The 21,011-nt window shown below is 44.5% G+C and overlaps 1 protein-coding gene across 6 annotated transcripts in view; it reads left to right on the top strand.

Moving 5' to 3' along the window:
• The first annotated feature begins 536 nt into the window (after positions 1–536).
• The window catches only part of PHC1 (polyhomeotic homolog 1), a 22,117-nt gene continuing 1,642 nt past the window's right edge, over positions 537–21,011 (top strand). Inside the window, exons 1-14 of one of the 6 annotated variants that reach the window (XM_070410713.1) lie at positions 537–716; positions 3,615–3,772; positions 4,848–4,958; positions 5,920–6,000; positions 6,518–6,667; positions 7,260–7,415; positions 13,310–13,805; positions 15,439–16,220; positions 16,974–17,121; positions 17,583–17,794; positions 18,397–18,511; positions 19,493–19,601; positions 19,815–19,965; positions 20,363–20,594. In XM_070410713.1, coding sequence (XP_070266814.1) covers positions 3,659–3,772; positions 4,848–4,958; positions 5,920–6,000; positions 6,518–6,667; positions 7,260–7,415; positions 13,310–13,805; positions 15,439–16,220; positions 16,974–17,121; positions 17,583–17,794; positions 18,397–18,511; positions 19,493–19,601; positions 19,815–19,965; positions 20,363–20,594 — 2,857 coding nt within the window. In that variant the 5' untranslated portion in view covers positions 537–716; positions 3,615–3,658. Of the gene's footprint in view, positions 717–1,301; positions 1,389–1,919; positions 2,069–3,614; positions 3,773–3,792; positions 4,578–4,847; positions 4,959–5,919; positions 6,001–6,517; positions 6,668–7,259; positions 7,416–13,309; positions 13,806–15,438; positions 16,221–16,973; positions 17,122–17,582; positions 17,795–18,396; positions 18,512–19,492; positions 19,602–19,814; positions 19,966–20,362; positions 20,595–21,011 lie in introns of those variants that run through there. The other 5 variants (XM_070410714.1, XM_070410711.1, XM_070410710.1 and 2 more) reach the window with 5 other exon arrangements.

The raw sequence follows: 21,011 nt of genomic DNA, 5'->3' as shown, positions 1-21,011 counted from the left end.
TCTTTCTTTCTACCCCCTATTCCCAGACGCTCCGGGAAAATCCCTGATGTTCCCCTTTCCCCACGTCACTTCCCTCCCTTCTCCCATCTCCCTCCGTTTCTCGGAGAGGTGCCTTCCCCGCTAGAGGCCAGCACTCGCTCAGTCTCGCCCCTCCGTCCGCGGAGCCGCACTCGGAGAGAAAGAAGGAGGAAAAAAAAAAAAAAAAGAGGAGAAAGGGACGGCGAACGAGGGGGGAAAACACCACCCGGGGCCGGCAGCGCGGAGGCCCGGGAGCGCCGTCGCCATGGCAACGGGCGCCGGCAGGAAACGAGGGACCCGCGGAGGGAGGGGGAGGCGGGCGCCGAGGGGAGGGGGGCCGGGGGAGGGGTCCGCTGCCCCGGAAGCACCTCCCCGCCAGCCCCCTCCTCCAGCCCGGCCCGCAGCCCCCGGCCGGCCGCCCCCGCCTCTCGGCCCGGCAGGAAGTGACAGGCCCGGAGCGCGTCCCGGAGGCCTGGCAGCCCGCGGCCGGGCCGGACCCGGAGCGGCGGGAGGGGCGGGGTGCCGCGGCCGCGCCGGGCGCCTCCCACCCCGCCCTCGGCGCCCCCGCCCCTCCAGGAAGGGGAGGAGGCGAGGGGAGCCCGCCGCCGAGGCCGACGAGCCCCCCGTCCAGCCTGGGGTCCCCTGCCCATGAGGTGGACGCCCCCCGGGAGCCCTCGGGTGCGGAGCCAGGCGCGAAGGTAACCCGGCGCCCGCGGGCTGGGGAGGGGCGGACCCCTGGGGGCTGGGCGGCGCGGGGAGGCTGCTCCGGCCGCCCCGCCGCGGGCGTGTGTCGCCCCAGGTACCTCCCCCCGTCCCCCGCCCCCGCCTCAGCTCCAGCGCCCGGCTCGGTCCTCCGGCTCTGCCCGTCCTCGCCTTTCTGCTGCTCCCGTCGCCGTGCGGGATGCTGTCTGTCCGGCACCCTCGTTGCTTCTGACCGCTCGCTCTCCCATTCATTTCTCCTCCTCGGACTTCGGGTCTCCCCTCCGAGCATGCTCGCTGTCTAGTTCGCGCCCCGCTTCTCGGGGTGCGCGGGGTCCCGCAGCCTCCGGTCCCTCGGCTTCTGTCTGCCGCGCCCCTGCCCGGCGCCCCGCTATCGTCTGCACGTCTCCCCGCTCACTCGGGCCAGTGCGCTCCGGGGCCGCTCTGTCCGCCCCCTGCCCCGCTGCGTTCGATTTCTCTTCGGAACCTCCTTGTCATCAGGGTTCTCTGTACCAGCGAGGACCCCGGGCGTCTACTCTCCCTGTTCTCCAGGTCACTCCCATTTGTTTGGCACGGTCTTCCCCGGACCACCCCCTTCTCCCGCCACCCCGTCCCGCGCCCCAGCCTTTCTGCAAGACAGTTTCATGCTTCGGGACACTGATTCCCTCCAGGTAACGCCTGGTCCGTCGGCCCTGCACCGGGTCCACGTCAGTTCCCTTTCCTAGCCCCTCGCCACGGGGATCTGTGCTCCTGCCCATCCCACCCATCACACCCCCCCACCCATCACACACCCACCCATCACACCCACAGACTGACTACCTTTCAGTGTGACCGTGGGCTAGCTGTTCTGGGGACCTCTGAGGATCAGCATCTCACTCTTTCTCCCCCTTTAATTCCGAAAACTTAAAAATTCACTGTGCCGCCCAAACTTTTTGTCGTTTTTCTTTTCTGTGCTTCGTCTTCCAACATTGATCACGAACGACTAGACTTATGTGCCTGGGATCCAGGACTCCCGGTTTTGATAACTAACTGCCCTTGATTTTGTTAAAGATTTCAAAGCCGGTCCCTTTCCATCTCCATACTGTAGTCATGTCACACTCGGAAGAAATTAACAGGAAGGATTGTATTCCGGGGGGAGTGAGGGATCGATCGTATAGTTTATTAGCAATTTCACCTATGAATGTAGGAATTAGTGTCGTCCCCCCCCCCCCCCCCCGCACCCCCCAGCTAGTAAAGGGGTCTCATGTCTCCGAGTCCAGCGAACTGAGTCCCATTATCGATACAACTGTGCGTGCTGCCTCTAATCCTTACCCACTTTTTTTCTTCACATGCTGATAATGAGGATTCATGGGTCTGTATCTGTTTAGTGCTTTGATATTTTGGCAAAAGATGTGGGGAGAAGATAGACTGGAGTTGAAGCTGATATGATTTCTCCTATATCCGTCCTGGGTTGTACTCATGTTTTCAGTGACCTTTGCTGTTTCCTAAATGAAACCGAGGAGGTCCGTAGTTCTTGGGGGATACTGATGCGATCAGGTAATATTGGGAATGGAATAACAAGAAATCTCCCCAACTCTGTTTAGTAGGCCAAGCGGGTTGATTTTATTTACTTTGTTTGCCTGTTTTGGAGGCAGTCATTAAGATAAACCCATCATAATAAAACTGTTGACAGCCCTTAGCACAAATCCTGGTTTGATGTTTACATTTGTAAACCAAAGAGTGCTCTGCTGACCTAATATTTCTAGTGGCCCCTGTTCCTCAGAAGCACAGAATATAGTGTCCAGGTTTAACAAAAGAGAAAAAATAAGAATGAACAAAGACAAACCTTGTCATTTAGTGCTGCTTTGGAGGTATACATGTCTTCTTGTTTCTTTTTTATTTTTTTGCCTGGTTTTTACCAGTGAATGAGAGTGTACACCCCAGAGGGTGGATTGTGATCACTTTAGTGGACTAAAAAAAATTGAATCTTACTCTCTTAATGATTTTCATTACTATCTATTGAATGTTCAGTACCTGGGAGTCATTGGTTAAAATGACATGTTACATTCAGTTGTGAAGCCTTTGCAAATGGGGAAACTGAGGTATAAGAAGGACAAGTGTTATTAGTAACCTGAGCTGGAACCAGGCGGCCATTTGGGCTCTCTGGGCTGTAGCCTAGTTCTCCTACCTCCTAGTTTTATGACTTTCCATGATGTATTTAGCATATCTGTATCTTAGGCCCCCTCCATAAAAGGAGGACAGTGAGTACTCAAACTGAATGATACTGCCTTAATCTCAGATGTTTTTCTGGTTTGAAGAAGAAGCATGTGCTAGCATAAGACTCCACACTTACTAGGGCAACTTCTTTCACTTCAGAAAACCTCATTTCCACAGTTGTCAGGTGGGGATGTGATTGTTTACCTAACGGCACTGGGAGAGATAACGTATGTGAAGAGAGAGCCTGGCCCTGTGAGAGGAGGCACCTAGTGGCTTCTCAGTAAATGGTCGCCGTTATTAAGATGATGCTGATGAGAATGAGATAAGCATAAGTTTTAAGCAGATGCAGATAAAAATGAGATAGCTATAAGTTTTAACCGAGAAGATTTTAAATTATTACAAAGTGTTACAGGAATGTAAAGTGGCCTTAGTATTATGAGGTGCTGTCTTACATTCTGGCTGTTTTATGTTAATGACAGCTATGACGGAATATGGAAAGGTTGTTTCTTTTGAGACACTGCATAACTTCAATAGAGGGTGTGTGTGGTGGTGGGGGAAGAGTGTATTGCAGATTTGGTAGTTATAACACTAGAAATTGTGGATTATGGAAGAAGAGGAAGATTCTTATATCTAATTTGAATAACATGAAATAAAAGTTTGAGATCAGGTGTAAATGTTAATCCTTTGCTCCTTTTATCTAGGTCTTGAGTCAGAGCACCAGCCTTGGGGACCCTGGACCACTGTCATGGAGACTGAGAGTGAGCAGAACTCCAACTCCACCAATGGGAGTTCCAGCTCTGGGGGCAGCTCTCGGCCCCAAATAGCTCAAATGTCACTGTATGAACGGCAAGCAGTGCAGGTGAGGCTCAACTCTGAGGGGCTGAGATCTGTGAGCATTGGCTTGGGGTAGGCAAGGGTGCTGGAGGATAATTGCCCTTAGTTGCTTTCCAGAACACTGGGGGAGTTGGATTAGGTGATGACTAAGGTCCCTGCTAGCCCCGAGAATCTTAGGAATTTATAACAATCTGAGCCAGCAAACAGAGAATGAGATTCAGTCTTTAAACGAAGGTGTTATTTTGTTTTGTTTTGTTTTTTTATACCATTCAGTTCATAGAGCTAGATTCTAACCATTTCTCTTCATGGATTGCCAGGTTTTTAATCTTCAGTCGTTTGTATAAATCATTCTGAACAATAGAGTATAAAACTCTTTAGACTAAAGCTTTATTTTTAGACAAATAGTAAATTCCATGTTTTTAAAAATCTGGGAATGGGCCTTTTACTTAAATATTTAGGTTACTAGAATAACTATGCACATCATAAGAATAGCTCTCATTATTAGAGAATATTAGTTAACACTAAAACTGAATTACCAGTATCATGTTTATAAACACCCATTAGCATTATATTGTAGCTATTTGAAAATGCCAGTTGTTTGAAAATTTTACCTGATAGAATCTTTCATAAGCTACTACTTACTCTTATTTTTTCATCATTTTCAACCCCTTAGGGCTCTATTACCTCTATTGTACCCCTAGAATATGGTCTTTTATTTTCTTCTCTTTACATTAATTGACATCTCATTGATTTTTATCCTGTCTAGTCCCAATTCTTTTTCTTGCTGTATTATGTATTTCCAGATTCCATTTTGGGAAATAAGCGTTCATGTGAGTTACACTGCTTTACTTTTCTTTATATACAAGAATAGAATAGAGCATAGCAGAATTAATTGCTTCTCCACTTTTTGAGGGTTATATGAACTTACTGGTTCTCATATAAAGAAATTGGACAAATCAGAAGTTGATGATTTAGCCAGACTCCCATCTTCCTTTGTTTCTCTACTTGCCATGAGTCCCTTTCACAGGATCACAGCGATTTGTGTAGAATAGGAGTTGGGAGTGAGTCTAAGTGGGCTGATCTTCTCTTTCTCCTCCTAGGCTCTGCAGGCACTGCAGCGTCAGCCCAATGCGGCTCAGTATTTCCACCAGTTCATGCTCCAGCAGCAGCTCAGCAATGCCCAGCTGCATAGCCTGGCTGCCGTCCAGCAGGTGAGAGGTCAGCAGCCAGCTGGCCCAAGAGGGAAGGGAATGGTGCTACAGGTGGGTAGGGACATACTTCATCCTCCGCGAAACCAAGCTGGAAACATAGTCTCCTCCTCCTACGTTCCTCCTGTAGGAGGATGAATGGATCTTAGCTTCAGGGGCTGCAGTAGGAACTGTGGAGAAACTCCCTTTTAGGAGTAGGATGGCTATGTCTAGACCTGCGCTGTGCAGTGTGGTAGTCACCAGCCATGTGTAGCTTTTGAGTGCTCAAGATGTGGCCAGTTCACATTGGGGCTGTGCACTGAGAATTTGGATTTCAAAGACTTAGTAAGGGAAAAAAAAAAGTAAAATATCTTAGTAGTTTACATTGGTTACATGTTGAAATGAGATATATTTGGCTTACATAAGATAAAGTGGAAGAGGGTATAGGAGGATAAATGGTGATGGAAGGCAACTTGACTTGGGTTGGTGAGCACGCAAAATAAGATGATATATTATAGAATTGTACACCTGAAACCTATATAATTTTATTAACCAATGCCACCCCAATAAATTCAATAAAAAATTAAAGTGTACTTGCCCGTTTCTTTTTTCTTTTAAAAAATGTGCATACTAGAAAAATTACATGTGTGGCTCGCGTTATATTTGTATTGGACAACTCTGGGTTAGGCTTACCAGTGACTCACAATGGGACCTGACCAAAGGTTCTTCCACCTAAAAGAAAGTGGGAGGAGGACAGGTTGCCTGGCTGTCCCAGGAGGGTTATGCGGGAGTTGTTGGGTTACCACATATGGTAATGTGAGGGTTATTGGCATAGTGAATATACTTGTCCTTGCTCCACAATAGAGTCTCTCAGTTCTTATTGGAAATGTCTGTTCTGTTTTGTGCCTCTGATTTATTACTGGAAGATTCACAGCCGTTTCCTTTGTTTTCTCTGCTCTTTCTTATTTTCTTTCATCTCTAACAGGCCACCATTGCTGCCAGTCGGCAAGCCAGCTCCCCAAACACCAGCACCGCGCAGCAGCAGACTGCCACCACCCAGGCCTCAGTGAGTGCTGCTTCTCCCCACTGAGCGGCTTCTCTCTTTGGGTCTTTGTCTCTGGGTTAAACTTTGTGCAGCTGATCTGGGAGTGTTTATTGAGCCATCGGTGGTATTTACTGCCCTTATGTAGAGAATGTTTGTAAAAGGCAAAGTGACCAACTTGGATCTGTATGAGTCTTAATGAGGAGGTCTAAGAAAGGAGAAAGAAAATCCTGGGGAAGAAGCAGACATAGTAAAGGGAAGGGACTAATCTCTGGACCCTTCAACGACAAGTAAAATTTGTTCCGTTTCGTTCCTTTGCCTTCTCAATTGTAACCCTAGTGATTAGGCCCAGTTTGTTTACTTTGGTAATACCCTGGAGTAGCCAGGATCACAGATGTGGATAGGAAGGTATTCATTTCCCCGGACTCTATGAAAGTGAGATATTCTGTTCTTGACCGGGTCACTCTGAATTTATCAGTCATTTACATTTCCTTTTATGTCTCCTAAATCCTCAGTCCTGGTTCCTTTCTGTACCGCACAGATCAATCTGGCCACCACGTCGGCCGCCCAGCTCATCAGCCGGTCCCAGAGTGTGAGCTCTCCCAGTGCTACCACTTTGACCCAATCTGTGCTACTGGGGAACACCACCTCCCCACCCCTCAACCAGTCCCAGGCTCAGATGTATCTACGGGTAAGCCACAGACACAACTGCCAGTGTCCCAGGGACATAATGGTTCTGTCCCTGGCGAGGACTTGAGCAAAAGTTATTTTATTTAACCATAGTTACCCAGCTGTTTTAAGACAAGCTGATCTACTTCTTCCTTACTTACCTCTAGAAGTACTGCTCAGTATTCACAGGTAGCCTGCAGATGACATTGAGATCCCAAGTTAGAAGATGCTCACTCACCTTAACATTTGACCACATTAGCATCAGATACTCTGATCTTTAGACCTGTGGCTCAAGTACACAAATCCTAAGTGTTCTCTTAGCCTATCTACTTACTGTACATAAAGACTTGTTCTGAAATTCTCATGGTCTCAACTTCTTTCATGTTTGACTCTTTGTTATCAACCTGTAGTTTTGTACACATTCCAGGTTTTCTTCTGGATGATTCATCACGTATGGAGAATAAGGGTCTCCTGGGTTGGTGTGGAAAGGGGCAGGACTTCGCTGTTTCGTATCTTCTGTTTATTTTGTCTTGTGGTCCTTCCCTTCCGTTTCTTCTGTCTTTCTTCTTTTCCTCTTGTTCTCTTTCCTCTGCTCTTTCTCCTCTCCTTGCCAGCCACAGCTGGGAAACCTATTGCAGGTAAACCGGACCCTGGGCCGGAATGTGCCTCTAGCCTCCCAGCTCATCCTGATGCCTAACGGGGCAGTGGCTGCAGTCCAGCAGGAGGTGCCATCTGCTCAGTCTCCGGGAGTTCATGCAGATGCAGATCAGGTCAGTGGCAGCATTGACCTGTGGACGGGCACTGGGGAGGATGAAGGGAACGACCACAAACTAAGGCCCACCCTTCTGCCTCATTACCACTTTTCAGGATTCTTTTTTTTTTTTTTTTTTTTTTGCCTTTAATTTCTATAGAACTTGAATCCCTTACAACTTTTGAGTTATTTGAATTAGGAAGGAAAATAGATTTGACTGAAAATAGCCCTCTGGATCTGGGAAGTCTTATTTTTAACATAGGGTAGATTTCCTTAATATTTTTTTTTTTTTAGCCCTCGATGGCTCAGTTTATTCAGGAAGTCTTTAATTCTCTCTTCTTGCAGTACTGTCTCTGGAAGATGAGGGATGGTTGAGGGAATTCTGTTCCATAGATGTTAAGCTGACATGGCTGAGTTGCTGGCAGAATATTTGATTCCTTCTCTTTATGAGTTTCTGTAGGTCTCTCTGCTTCTGCTCACAGTGTAGTCCCAGTGAAATCTTTCTCACCATTGCTTCTCATTGTACCTTATCTCCCTGCCCCCCAAATATATATATATATATATATATGTATATATATATGTATATATATATATATATACATATATATATATATATATATATATATATATATATATATATATATATAAAGTGTTAGTGTTGTATACATATTTTGAGCCGAATTTTTATCTTCTTATGAATGGGATATACACTGGGCTCTCATAATATTTATTTTTATTTTAGTTTATCAGTTAGCAAGTAAATATTGAGTTTTCTGTTGTTGTGCTCAGATGTATACTAGAAACTTAGGAGGGCTGAAAATAAATATGTGTCAAGTCTTTATAAAGAGCTTGGAGAACCAAGAAGTACAAAAGTAAATTGCTCTAACTTTGAGTGACACAAGTAGAGAAGAGTGGCTGCATTACTTCTCAGTGATTCTTGGGATACTTGAGCAAATTTTTAGAGGATGGGTATGATTTGATTTGGAGTAAAAAGAAAACTGGAGACAGAATAGTAATGTGTAAAGGTATAATTTCACATACGTGACTATGAGTTGGGGTGAGTGGATTAAGAGGAGACAACATGCTTGATTGTAGAAAAGGTCATTGTTAGGGAGAAGTCTGAAAGCCAAGTAACTCCATAGGAAAGAGGGGTCATTGCTGGTTGTTGAATAGCTGATTAATAGGATAAGGCAAGTACTTTAGAAAGAATCACCTAGAAACATGTGCCTGGAGAAGAAAGAGAAATTAGGGAACCTACTAAGAAATGATTGGGGTCGCCCTAGCTGCTTTGGCTCAGTGGATAGAGCGTCGGTCTTCGGACTGAAGGGTCCCAGGTTCCATTCCGGTCAAGGGCCCATGCCCTGGTTTCAGGCTTGATCTCCAGTAGGGAGTGTGCAGGAGGCAGTCGATCGATGATTCTCTCATCATTGATGTTCTGTTTCTCTCCCTCTCCCTTCCTCTCTGAAATCAATAAAAATATATTTTGAAAAAAGAAAAAGAAATTCTTGGGGTCATTTAGTAAGAAGGTAAGACCTTTGTTTTAGACTCTGGTAATAGCAGTAGGATCAGAGGATGAGGTTGAGACTGCTTCCTATCCAGTGGTTTCATTTATCCATCTGCTTGTTGAGTGTCAACATGTGGAGGGACAGAGTAGTGGTTAAAAATGTGAACCTGATGTTTGGCTCAGATTCCAGCTTCATGACTTATTATGTAACCATAGGCAAATGACCTAACATCTTTTGGCCAGTTTCTTCATATATAAAACATCTATGAAATTATAAAGTATCTACCTCAGGGTGTATTGTGGGGACTAAATGAGTTGATATGTGTAAGTGTTTGAACAGTGTCTGGACATAATGGGTGTTAGTGCAAACTATCATTATTATATATCAGACATTCTTTAGCCATGAAGGCCCAAGAAAGTCATAATCCCTAGACTGATAGAGATTACAAATCACTGAAGCACCAGACATTGAATAAATAATCACCTTGATGGTTTGATAATTGCTTCATTAGGAAGTACTGAGTGCTCTGAAAGGGAGTTAGTGTAGCCTTGGGAAGGCCTCCCTGAGAAGGTGACAGTTAAATTGGGTCTGTAGAAGTTGGTCAGGTAAAGACATTGAAGGAATGGTGAAGGCAGAGGAACCTCATGTCCAGAGATCGTAGGAGGGCAGGAGTATTATATATTTGAGGAATTGAAAGAAGACCTGTGTTCCTGGCGTTTGGCAAAGAGGAATGGAGATGATGCTGGAGATGGTCAGAGAAATCTCATCTTGCAGGACCTTGGGCGCTGTGTTTAGAATTTGGAGCTTTATCTGAAAGGCAGTGGGAAGCTTTGGAAGGATTTTAAACATGGAAGTGACATGAGAGATTCGATTTTTGATTTTTTTGATTTTTTAAATTTTCAAGACTGTTGGCTCCTCTATGGAAGATAAATGGAAATGGCGTAAGTGAATATGGGGAGAGCAACACCCATCATAGGTGGTAGATGTTGAGATGGACAAAAATGAATAGATTTGAGAAAAACTTAAGAGGTTATTAAAAAAGGAGAACTCATTCAGTGGTAGAGAGTTGATGGAGATGCCTGAGATGAGCTGTGGCACTGCAGAGAGATGGCTGGTACTGATATTTATGAGATGAATGTTGGAGAAGTGGATTTGGGGTGAAGTTCACTTTTGGAAATGCTGGCTTAGAAGTGCTTGCTACCCAGAAGAAGATACTGGATCAGCAGTTTTTTATGTGGTGCCTGAGCTCTGAGTTGGAGGTAAACATTCAAGAGTAGTAGGCATATAGATGATAATTGAAATCAAGGGAGTGTTTGAAATTTCTTAGGGATATGGTATGGACTGAGAAGAGAAAAGCCTTTCAGGTGGAGCCCTGAGGGTTAGGATGAGCTCTTAGAAAAGAGAGCAGTTTGAGGTTGAGTAAAGGGTAATGGCTGGCAAAGGGGAGTAGGGAAGAGTGACTGACAGAGAGACAAGAAAATCTGGATTGTGTGTCATGAAGACAAAGGATCAAAATGGAACAAGAGTGGCAAGAGTCCTTCATCAAGTGCAGTAGAGATGGCAAGAAAGATGGAGTCACCGACATGGATGAGAGCTATTTCATTGGAGTCATGGTGTGAGGCAAATGACTGGATAGTGGGAATAGTTGCAGTGAATGTAAACAGTTAAGAGTTTAGCAGTAGCCTGGATGGTGTGGCTCAGTGGTTGAGCATTGACCTATAAACCAGGAGGTCACGGTTCAATTCCTGATCAGGGCACATGCCTGGGTTGTGGGCTCAATCCCCTGTGTGGAGCATGCAGGAGGCAGCCGATTGATGATTCTCATCATTGGTATTTCTCTCTCTCTCTCCCTCTCCCTTCCTTTCTGAAATCAATAAAAAATATCTTTAAAGAAAAAAAAGTTTAGCAGTAACAGGAAAGAGGATGAAACTGGGGGCGGGGAAGTGAGGTTCCAGGATGCTGGTGGAAGGGAGCCAATAGAGGAGAAATTGAAGAGACAGGAGAGAATTGATTATATAAGCTTCTTGAAAAGTAGGAAGGATAGAAGGAGAGAAGGGAGAAGTAAGTGATGGGTGCTTATGCAGCTGAACGTATAGATTTGGTGGTGGAACTGATGAAGCATCATGCTCATATAGTGGTTTTATTGTTTCCACAGGGGTGGGTGAGAGGGGAAAGAGGAAGTGGTTCTCATGTATAGGGAAAGTAGCAATGTTTTAAGTAGCCATTATGGAAAGGAAGCTGACTAGAAGAAAATTGCCAGATAATAAGTGCCCCAGCACCCAATCCTGATGATTCTTGTAAACCATTCTCTAAAGCTATCATCTCTTCTTCTTTGCTCCTATTGCCTGAATCCAGGTTCTTTTCATTTTCCACCTGAATTACTGTACTAGTTTTCTAATTGGCTTCTTGACTTCAGCCTTTCTCTACTTCTAATCCTCTTCCACATTACTATCAGAACAAGTTTTCTTAGAAAATATATGTTGTTACTAGCATTTTAAATTGTACCTCTGATATGCAGAATTTGATCAGTCATAATCCTTGGCTCATGACATTCTCTCATTAATGGTCCATTCATGGTGCACTTTTATATATTTACTCAGTAAGTTTTAAAATACAATAAGCAATCCCAGTTTCATCTACTGCCTGCCTCTACCCAGGGTGAGGACATTCTGATTCCTACTAGTAAATTCATCCTTCCGTTGTGTCTCTTTTTATATGGTTTTATTGTATTTACATATAATAAAGACATTTTTATAATGGAAAATTTTAAACATATAAAAAATATGAATCTCTACGTACTTACCATCTAGCTTCAACATTGATGAACACATGGCCAATATTTTTAGGCCTTTCACACACACACACACATACACACTCGGGGTGGGCAAAAGTAGGTCAGTAATAACAATAAATAATATAACAAATAAATAATACAAGAATAAACTTTTTTATACTCATAACTGTAAACCTACTTTTGCCCACCCCTGTATATAAAAATAAAAAATAGAATATATAAAAAATACATATTTTATTTTAAAGGTATTTGTGCTCTTCTCAATCCATAAAGTGCTGTATGCAGTCTTTGAGAATGCTTTCTTAATAGCTTATTGTCATGATCCATCCATATTGTATGTCATTGTACTTTATTAATTTTGATTTCTATATAATAGTCCATTGTGTGAATATATTATAGTTCATTTATTTTTCTCTTCTGATAATGGCCATTTGGGTTGTTCTAGGCACTTGTTACTATGAATAGTGCTGTTGTGAACATTTTTATACATGCCTCCAGTTGTACACAGCAAGGGTTTCTCTTTAGGAATTCCTGGGGTGTAGGATGTGTGAATGTTCATTTTAGGATATGATGCCAAACTGTTTTCCAAAGTTGTTGTACTGATTTCATTTCCATTTCCATCAGCAATGTTTAAAAGAATGGTTTCAACTGTAGATTTGATCATGTTTATTCTGGTTAATATTCTCCAATAGCTTCCTGTCATCAATTAGGTACTCGTCATTCCTTCTCTCTATTCATATTTTGGAGTACTTACTATGTGTCAGGAACTGTGCTAGGTGCTGGGAATACAACAATGAAGATGATAGGTACACGTTCTGTTTCCAAACTGAAGTTCAGACTCTCCTTATTTTAACACACCAAGCCCTTCATGATCCGGCACCTTTCTACCCCACTACCCTCAGCCTACCTTCCTGGTTTAATTTCTTGCCACTCCCTCTAACTCACTCCAAACATAAAGGAAATATTCATAATTTCCAAAAATGCTATTCTTTTTCTTGGCTCAGTGGTCTTGCAAATGTTACCTATATCTTCAAACCCTCACCTTCACTTTTACCGATTGTGCCTCAGGTCAAGCATCACCTGTGTTAGGAAGCCCTCCGTAATCTTTGTATTCTGAGTATCTTCCCATTCTGGGCTCCCACAGCACTGTGTGCATACCTGTGCATAGTGTCATATTGTTATTGGTGATTTTCTTGTCTTTTCTAGTAGAAAGTACTCATTAATAGCAGGGATTGTGTCTTTCATCTCTGCATTCCCAGCACCCAGTGTAATACCTGAAGCATAGTAGGTATTTTGTAGATATTAAATGAATGAATGAATGAATGAATGGAAAGAAAAGGGAAAATCTGAGACACTTTGAAGGAATAAATGACTGTACTTGGTGATACATTTGATACTGAATAAAGGAGACTGAAAATAAAATTTGATATAAGAGTTTTTACCTGGGTGACTGGAAGGCCTTTAATGTATATAATTGGGAAATTGAGCATACAAGTTGAGGTGGGCTGTGGAGTATCTGCAGTGATCCTTGCTGCTTCTGAATCTGTCACTGAAATCTTTGACCCTAGTGCCTCTTGTTCACCTTTTCTCAGTCTTGTTCTTCTTATCTTTCAGGTGCAGAACTTGGCAGTGAGGAACCAACAGGCCTCAGCCCAAGGCCCTCAAATGCAAGGCTCTACTCAGAAGGCCATTCCTCCTGGAGCATCCCCTGTCTCTAGCCTCTCCCAGGGTTCCAGCCAGGCCCTAGCTGTGGCTCAGGCTTCCCCTGGGGCCTCAGGCCAGTCCCTCAACCTTAGTCAAGCTGGTGGAGGCAGTGGAAATAGTATCCCAGGGTCCATGGGTCCAGGTGGAAGTGGCCAGACACCTGGAGGCTTGGGTCAGTTGCCTACCTCAGGAATGGGGGGTGGTGGGAGCTGTCCCAGGAAGGGCACAGGAGTGGTGCAGCCCTTGCCTGCAGCCCAAACAGTGACTGTGAGTCAGGGCAGCCAGACAGAGGCAGAAAGTGCGGCAGCTAAGAAGGCAGAAGCGGATGGGACTGGTCAGCAGAACGTGGGCATGAACCTGACACGGACAGCTACACCTGCTCCCAGCCAGACCCTTATTAGTTCAGGTAAACAGTCACTTCTCATGTCATTATTCTCAAAACCGTTTGAAAGCTCAGAATACGTTTCTTTCTTTGCCTTTTTCTTGCTTCTTGTCACATCACCCTTGATTATATTAGTTCAGGGAGGCAGGAGGACAGGTAACAGATCTTTTCTGTTTCCACCAGGCAGCAATCATTTTACAAGTTGCCTTAGACCCTGAGTTCTTTAGTTTGCTTACTCTACCTATTCATTTACCCAGTTCTTATTCATTTGCGTACTATGTTCTAGGAGGGCTAGAGTCACATCTTTGAAAAATAGATCCCCTGTCTTCATGGAGCTTAGAATCTAGCATAAAGGATGAATACTCTCCTCATCGGTGTTTGATGGTGGTTAGGTGGCTCAATGTAGAGCAGAGGTGACATAAGTGTCCTAGGGCACTTAGGACTAGCAAACAGAGCCCTGGTTTAATATAGTCAACTTGTGCCTGGCTGTTGTGGCTCAGTGTTTGAGCATTGACCTATGAACCAGGAGATCACAGTTCCATTCCTAGTCAAGGCACATGCTCAGGTGGTGGGCTGGATCCCCAGTGTGGGGCATGCAGGAGGTAGCTGATCCATGGTTCTCTCTCATCATTGATGTTTCGATTTCTCTCCTTTTCTCTCTAAAGTAAAAAAAAAAATACACACACACACACACACACACACAGTCATCTTGTGATCATCTGTGTCAATGATAAGGGTGAAGAAGACTAGATAATATAACAACCCAAATAGTTTATACTTGCTTTCAGACTTTGGTTAGATATAGTTAGGTATGTATACCTTACTTGGTAATGTTTTTCTTTTTACTTGGTAATGTTTAGTTTTACCTTCATTTTACCTTCCTTGTTTCTAGCACTTCAGTTGTTGCTACATATGGATAATTTATTTACAAAAGTTAATTATCAGTTGTAGTGCTAATAACTTAGTATTTACATACTATAGCAGTTCTGTTTCCAGAGTGCTTTCATAACAAATATGTTTTCTGGACAATCTGGTAGGCGTATGAGGGGGGGAGTGAGGTTGTCAACTCATTTACAGTGGTGGAAACTGGGTAACGTCAGAACCTTCGGCTGCTGACTCTGAGACTTCTCATGGTGGGGACCTAAATTGATGAGTCTTAAAAATTAACATTCATGGGAAGGTGTTGGTATATTTACCTCCATGGACATTTATTCTTTCAGTGACTGTTAAGTGTTTCTAATGTGCTGGATTAGAGGGATGTAAAAATGAATAAAACATGGACTCAGCCTTGAGGAACTCAGAATCCAATCACATAGAAGATGGGCCAACTTACTTGACTGAGTTCAAAGTAACAGGATTTAAGTATAGCAAAGAAAATAAAAGTTAGACACATGTAAGAAATTACTGGAGGTCATTAAATGATTGAACAAGGGAGTTCTTCTCTTGAGATCTTTAAGATTAGAGACAATAATATCTGATAATGTCTGACTCAGGAAAGAGAACGAATGAGGTGATCTCTTAGGACCTTCTAGGTTAGATTTGCACCCACTGTGTGATTCCAAAACTGGGTACAGTTTGGAAAGGCGATTTTTACTTCCCATAATGATGATGATTTTCTACTTTTCTTTTTGTTCCATTCTGGGCGTGGTTCCTATAGCTACCTACACACAGATCCAGCCCCATTCCCTGATTCAGCAACAGCAACAGATCCACCTCCAGCAGAAACAAGTGGTGATCCAACAGCAGATTGCCATCCACCACCAGCAACAGTTCCAGCACCGTCAATCGCAGCTACTCCACACAGCCACACACCTCCAGTTGGCCCAGCAGCAGCAGCAGCAGCAACAGCAGCAGCAGCAGCAGCAGCAAGCCACAACTCTCTCTGCCCCTCAGCCACCACAGGCCCCACCTACTCAGCAGGTCCCACCTTCCCAGTCCCAGCAGCAAGCCCAAACCCTGGTTGTTCAACCCATGCTTCAATCTTCACCCTTGTCCCTCCCACCTGACCCAACTCCCAAGCCACCCATCCCTCTCCAATCCAAACCACCTATAGCACCGATCAAGCCTCCTCAGTTAGGACCTGCTAAGATGTCAGCTTCCCAGCAACCACCACCCCATATCCCTGTGCAAGTTGTGGGCACCCGACAGCCAGGTACAGCCCAGGCACAGGCTTTGGGGTTGGCACAGCTGGCAGCTGCTGTGCCGGCTTCCCGGGGGATGCCAGGTACAATGCAGCCTGGTCAGGCCCATTTGGCCTCTTCGCCACCATCATCCCAGGCTCCTGGTGCACTGCAGGAGTGCCCTTCCACACTGACCTCTGGGATGACCCTTGCTCCTGTGCAGGGGACAGCACATGTAGTAAAGGGTGGGGCTACCGCCTCCTCACCTGTTGTAGCCCAGGTCCCTGCTGCCTTCTACATGCAGTCTGTGCACCTGCCGGTGAGTGACGTCTGATGGTTTTGAGAGTGCTGTCACTCTCTTTTTTTAATTAAAAAAAATTGATTGATTGACTTTAGAGAGATAGAGAGGGATATGTTGCTACACTTATTTATGTATTCATTGGTTGATTCTTCTATGTGCCCTGACCGGGGATTGAACCCACAACCTTGGTGTGTCAGGTTGACACTCTAACCTACTGAGCAACCCAGCCAGCGGGGGCACTGTCACTCTTAAGAGTAGACCTGTGGCTGAGTAGAATTAGAGCTTAACATAGTAGGGGAATGAAGAGTTTAGAAGGTATTTATTTGTTCCTTTGTGAGAGAGATTAATGGAAACTTAAGATACTGGTATTCTTTTTGTAAGAGAGAGTGATGTTAATGTATATAATATCTGAACCTCAGACTCCTAAATCTGCTACTGAAGTCATTCTGGGTTTTTGGATCTGTACTGGGTTCGATCAAGATAGCTGTAACCACCTAAATAATCTTTAGAAAACAACAGTTCTTAGTTGGGCCATAATGAATCCAGGGTCTCAAGGTCTATGTCAGGACTAATGAACGTTGCATTTTCTTTTGTCCTGAGGTGGAAGTTACACTTCTTGGGAATGACCAGGAATTTTAATGTACCGTGAGAAATATACAAATTGGGGAATCTGGAACTAAGGAAACTTTATCTGAAAATATGGAGTATTTATGGTTCCTTATCTTCCTTTACTTATAACTCTTGATTTCTTTTCTGTTCTTTTCTTTATAGGGCAAGCCCCAGGCATTGGGTGTGAAACGCAAGGCTGAGTCTGAGGAGGAAAGAGATGATGTCTCCACATTGGGTTCAATGCTTCCTGCCAAGGCATCTCCGGTAGCAGAGAGCCCAAAGGCCATGGAGGAGAAGAGCAGTTTTGGAGGTGAGAGACTGACTTCTGCAGTGCTGTTGGAGTACACAGAGATTAACGTTCTGAGTGAGTGAGCTAACAGATAAGTCTGGTTCTGTAGAGTATGGGTCTGCACTTGGTGGACAGATGAATAGATTGAAAAGAACAGAATCCAGGGTGAATGAGCAAAGGTGAACATGCAGCCCGGCTGGTGTGGCTCAGTGGTTGAGCATGGACCCATGAACCAGGAGTCAGGGTTCGACTCCTGGTCAGGGCACATGCCAGTGTTGCCGCTCGATCCCCAGTATGGGGCATGCAAAAGGCAGCTGATCGATGATTTTCATCATTGATGTTTCTATCCCTCTCTCCTCCCTTCCTCTCTCTGAAAAAAAAAGGTGACCATGTATTATTGTGGAAGATTAGGCTGGCTTGGCTAATAGATGGGTCAGTTACATTATCCCATATCTATTCCTTAATTTGTGTTTATTTTCCAGAGAAAGTTGAATCAGTGACCAATGTGAATGCTAATACCCCAAACAGTGAACTAATATCCTTGGCTCCTGCCCCATCAGCACCACCTCCTACACTAGCCATGGTGTCCAGACAGATGGGCGACTCAAAACCCCCACAGGCCATTGTGAAGCCCCAGATTCTCACCCACATCATTGAAGGCTTCGTTATCCAGGAAGGAGCAGAACCTTTCCCGGTGAGGGCAGGGCTGGAAGATGGGGCTTTCAAGTGGGGACTTGGACTGACTGTTGTCTTTTCAAATGCCACTAAATCAGAAGGCTCAGAACTAGTTAGTTACTAGAGAATGGTTCAGTTCTGCTGTTCATTTGGTGAGTTGTAAAAGGAAGGGAAAAAGAATAATATGTGGACCAGAAAATGAAAGTTTTGGGAAGAAGAGAAGAAAAGGCAGGGGGTGACCTTGAAAGCTGTAATATTTTGTTAGACAAACTAGGTTTGGTTTATAATGAAGAAAATTGTGGTTGAAAGTTAATGGACTATTCTAAGTACCACGAGTTGCAAAACTAGAACATAGGTGTCCTGACTCCTAGTGCATTCCCTCAACTTAGGAAGGAAAAGGACAAAACAGGGAGCCAGGGTAAGACTCTGTTCTCCAGTGTTTGTCTGAAGAAAGCCTGTTAGAGACTCTTGATTCCCATATTGAAAATGATTCTCTCTGAACCAGACTTGACCATTAGCTTAGAAATCCAGGCAAAGACTTAATGGTGAGAAACGCTGGGAAAGCTATGGAGAAGCAGAAAGGAATTAGGCTAACTTAACTGTGACCTTCTTCTGGGACAGGTGGGTTGTTCTCAGTTACTGAAAGAGTCTGAGAAGCCTCTACAGACTGGCCTCCTGACAGGGCTGAATGAGAACCAGTCATGTGGCCCCTTGGGAGGGGACAGCCCATCTGCTGGTAAGTATTTACTTAGAGACCCGTCTGGGGAAGGAGCCTCATGCAGATGTGTTTGAAGACTCAGTATAAAGTAGTAATCATCAATTTAAAGAGGGACTTATATAATGTCCATCCAGACACAGATACTATATCACATACTAGAATATGTAGAATCACACAAAAGGAATTCCACAGGATTAGGGAGATTTTTATCAAGCTAAAGTAAGCTGTTAAATTATCTTATATAATAAAAGGCTAATCTGCAAATTGACCAAACGGTGGAATGACCGGTCGCCATGATGTGCACTGACCACCAGGGGCCACACGCTCAATGCAAGAGCTGCCCCCTGGTGGTCAGTGCACTCCACAGAGGGAGCACCGCTCAGCCAGAAGCCGGGCTCATAGCTGGTGAGCGCAGCGGTGGTGGTGGGACCTTTCCCACCTCCATGGCAGTCGGACATTCCCTGAGGGCTCCCGGACTGCAAGAGGGCGCAGGCCGGGCTGAGGGATCCCCCCATACTCTGAGTGCACAAATTTTGTGCATCGGGCCTCTAGTTTACTGTAAGGATATATTTTTTCAAAAGATAATCTAAATAAAATAGGATATTTCTAAATCTCCAGTTCTCTTTAGGTTTTATAATCTATATTAAAGACTCTTATTTACATTTCCTTTCTGCCTTTGGGAACTTTGTGGGGGAGGGATATCTTTCTAGGCATTAGTAATTAGTTCCTCTCTCCTGTTCAGAAATGCAGTCTTGGCTGAAATCTGAGAGTGTGAATTGGGATAAAATTTGTAATCAAAATAGAAATAGTCTAGCTTAAGGATAGGAAGACTAAAATGAACATGCCTTTATGATTCTGGAATTCGAACTTTATGTTTTAGGGTGGTGTAGGTCTTTGGGGGCAAATTCTGAGAGTAATTAGAGTCCAGTTCTGAGCCTACTGATGGTTTGAGCAGCAGCAGAAACCCATGCAGCTTTCGAGTGATGCCTTGTTTTTCAGAGCTAGATAAGAAGGCGAATCTCCTGAAGTGCGAATACTGTGGGAAGTATGCCCCTGCAGACCAGTTTCGAGGCTCCAAGAGATTCTGCTCCATGACTTGTGCCAAGAGGTACTGGAGGCATCCCCTCCTCATCTTCAGCAGTGGTTTTTTCATCTAATATTATAGCCCTTCCCTAGGATCATCAATCTCACAGCTGATACTTGTCTCCTTTGCTTTCATAGTCTTCCCCAAATCAGCTCTTAAAATACCAATTCACAAGCTTAGGGTAACAAGGTAGTTTTCTGCAGCACCTTTGATCTCCTACATGTGCCTGATCTGTAGGTATAATGTGAGCTGTAGTCACCAGTTTCGGCTGAAGAGGAAAAAAATGAAAGAGTTTCAAGAAGCCAATTATGCTCGTGTTCGTCGGCGTGGACCCCGCCGCAGCTCCTCTGACATCGCCCGTGCCAAGATCCAGGGCAAGCGACACCGGGTGAGCTGCTGTCCCAGTGCCACCTTTAAAATGGGCCTAAACAGTGTGAGATCAGAACTCTGGTTTTGCATTGATTGCCTTACTCCAGATTCCAAGATCCTGACTTTTTCTTCCTCCTCTGATTACTGGTTTATACATCCATTAATCCTTACATTATGTTTGAGTAGGGAAAATCTAGATCATTGGTAGAAGGGGAGAATCAAGAGTTGATAGTTTATACTTGAAAGACACTTGAGAGTAGACAGGTGACTGGACATTTACAAATGAAGTACAAATTACCTCACTTGTGGTAAGATTCAGTTTTCCTCCATGCCTGATATGAACCCAAACCCAGGGGGGTTGGGGAGGGCAGAGGAAACTTATTCATGACCTCACTGTTTTTCGGTTTTCTTTATAGGGTCAAGAGGACTCTAGCCGGGGTTCAGATAATTCCAGTTATGATGAAGCACTCTCTCCAACATCTCCTGGGCCTTTATCAGTGAGAGTGGGGCATGGAGATCGAGACCTGGGGAACCCCAATACAGCTCCACCTACCCCAGAATTACACGGCATCAACCCTGTGTTCCTGTCCAGCAATCCCAGCCGTTGGAGTGTAGAGGAGGTGTATGAGTTTATCGCTTCTCTACAAGGTACTGAGGCCCTATCCAAAAGAACTCAGGTCACATATATACTTAGTTTTCCTGAGCTCTTCACACAGGCCTTGAGAACAGGGAACATAACTTTTAAGCAGTAGAGGCTTGAAGGCTGTACGTCTTTTGATATTTATTCAAGTTACTTGCCCACAGGCTCGTCTACTAATTCCATCTGGATTGTCATCCTCTGTTATGTCAGCAATTTCAATGTATTTCATCTCCTATGATTCAGCTTTCTTACCATTAATTTTTGGATAAAGCACATTTTTATGTGATTGTGACACCTACCATGGATAGACTTACTCAGTGGAGAGGGGGCTTAGAAAATAAGGGGCCATTATTGCCCCATTCTCTTCAAAGCAGGAATGTTTATGAGCTGTTCTTGACAAAGGGATGGTTCTCTCCAGAAATCGC

This window comes from Myotis yumanensis, unplaced genomic scaffold (assembly GCF_028538775.1).
Source record: "Myotis yumanensis isolate MYYU_CA2020_CCGP unplaced genomic scaffold, mMyoYum1.0.hap1 SCAF_3, whole genome shotgun sequence".
NCBI lineage: Eukaryota > Metazoa > Chordata > Mammalia > Chiroptera > Vespertilionidae > Myotis > Myotis yumanensis.
The sequence above is the reverse complement of the archived record's forward strand: the minus strand, read 5'-3'. Positions and strand labels throughout refer to the sequence as shown.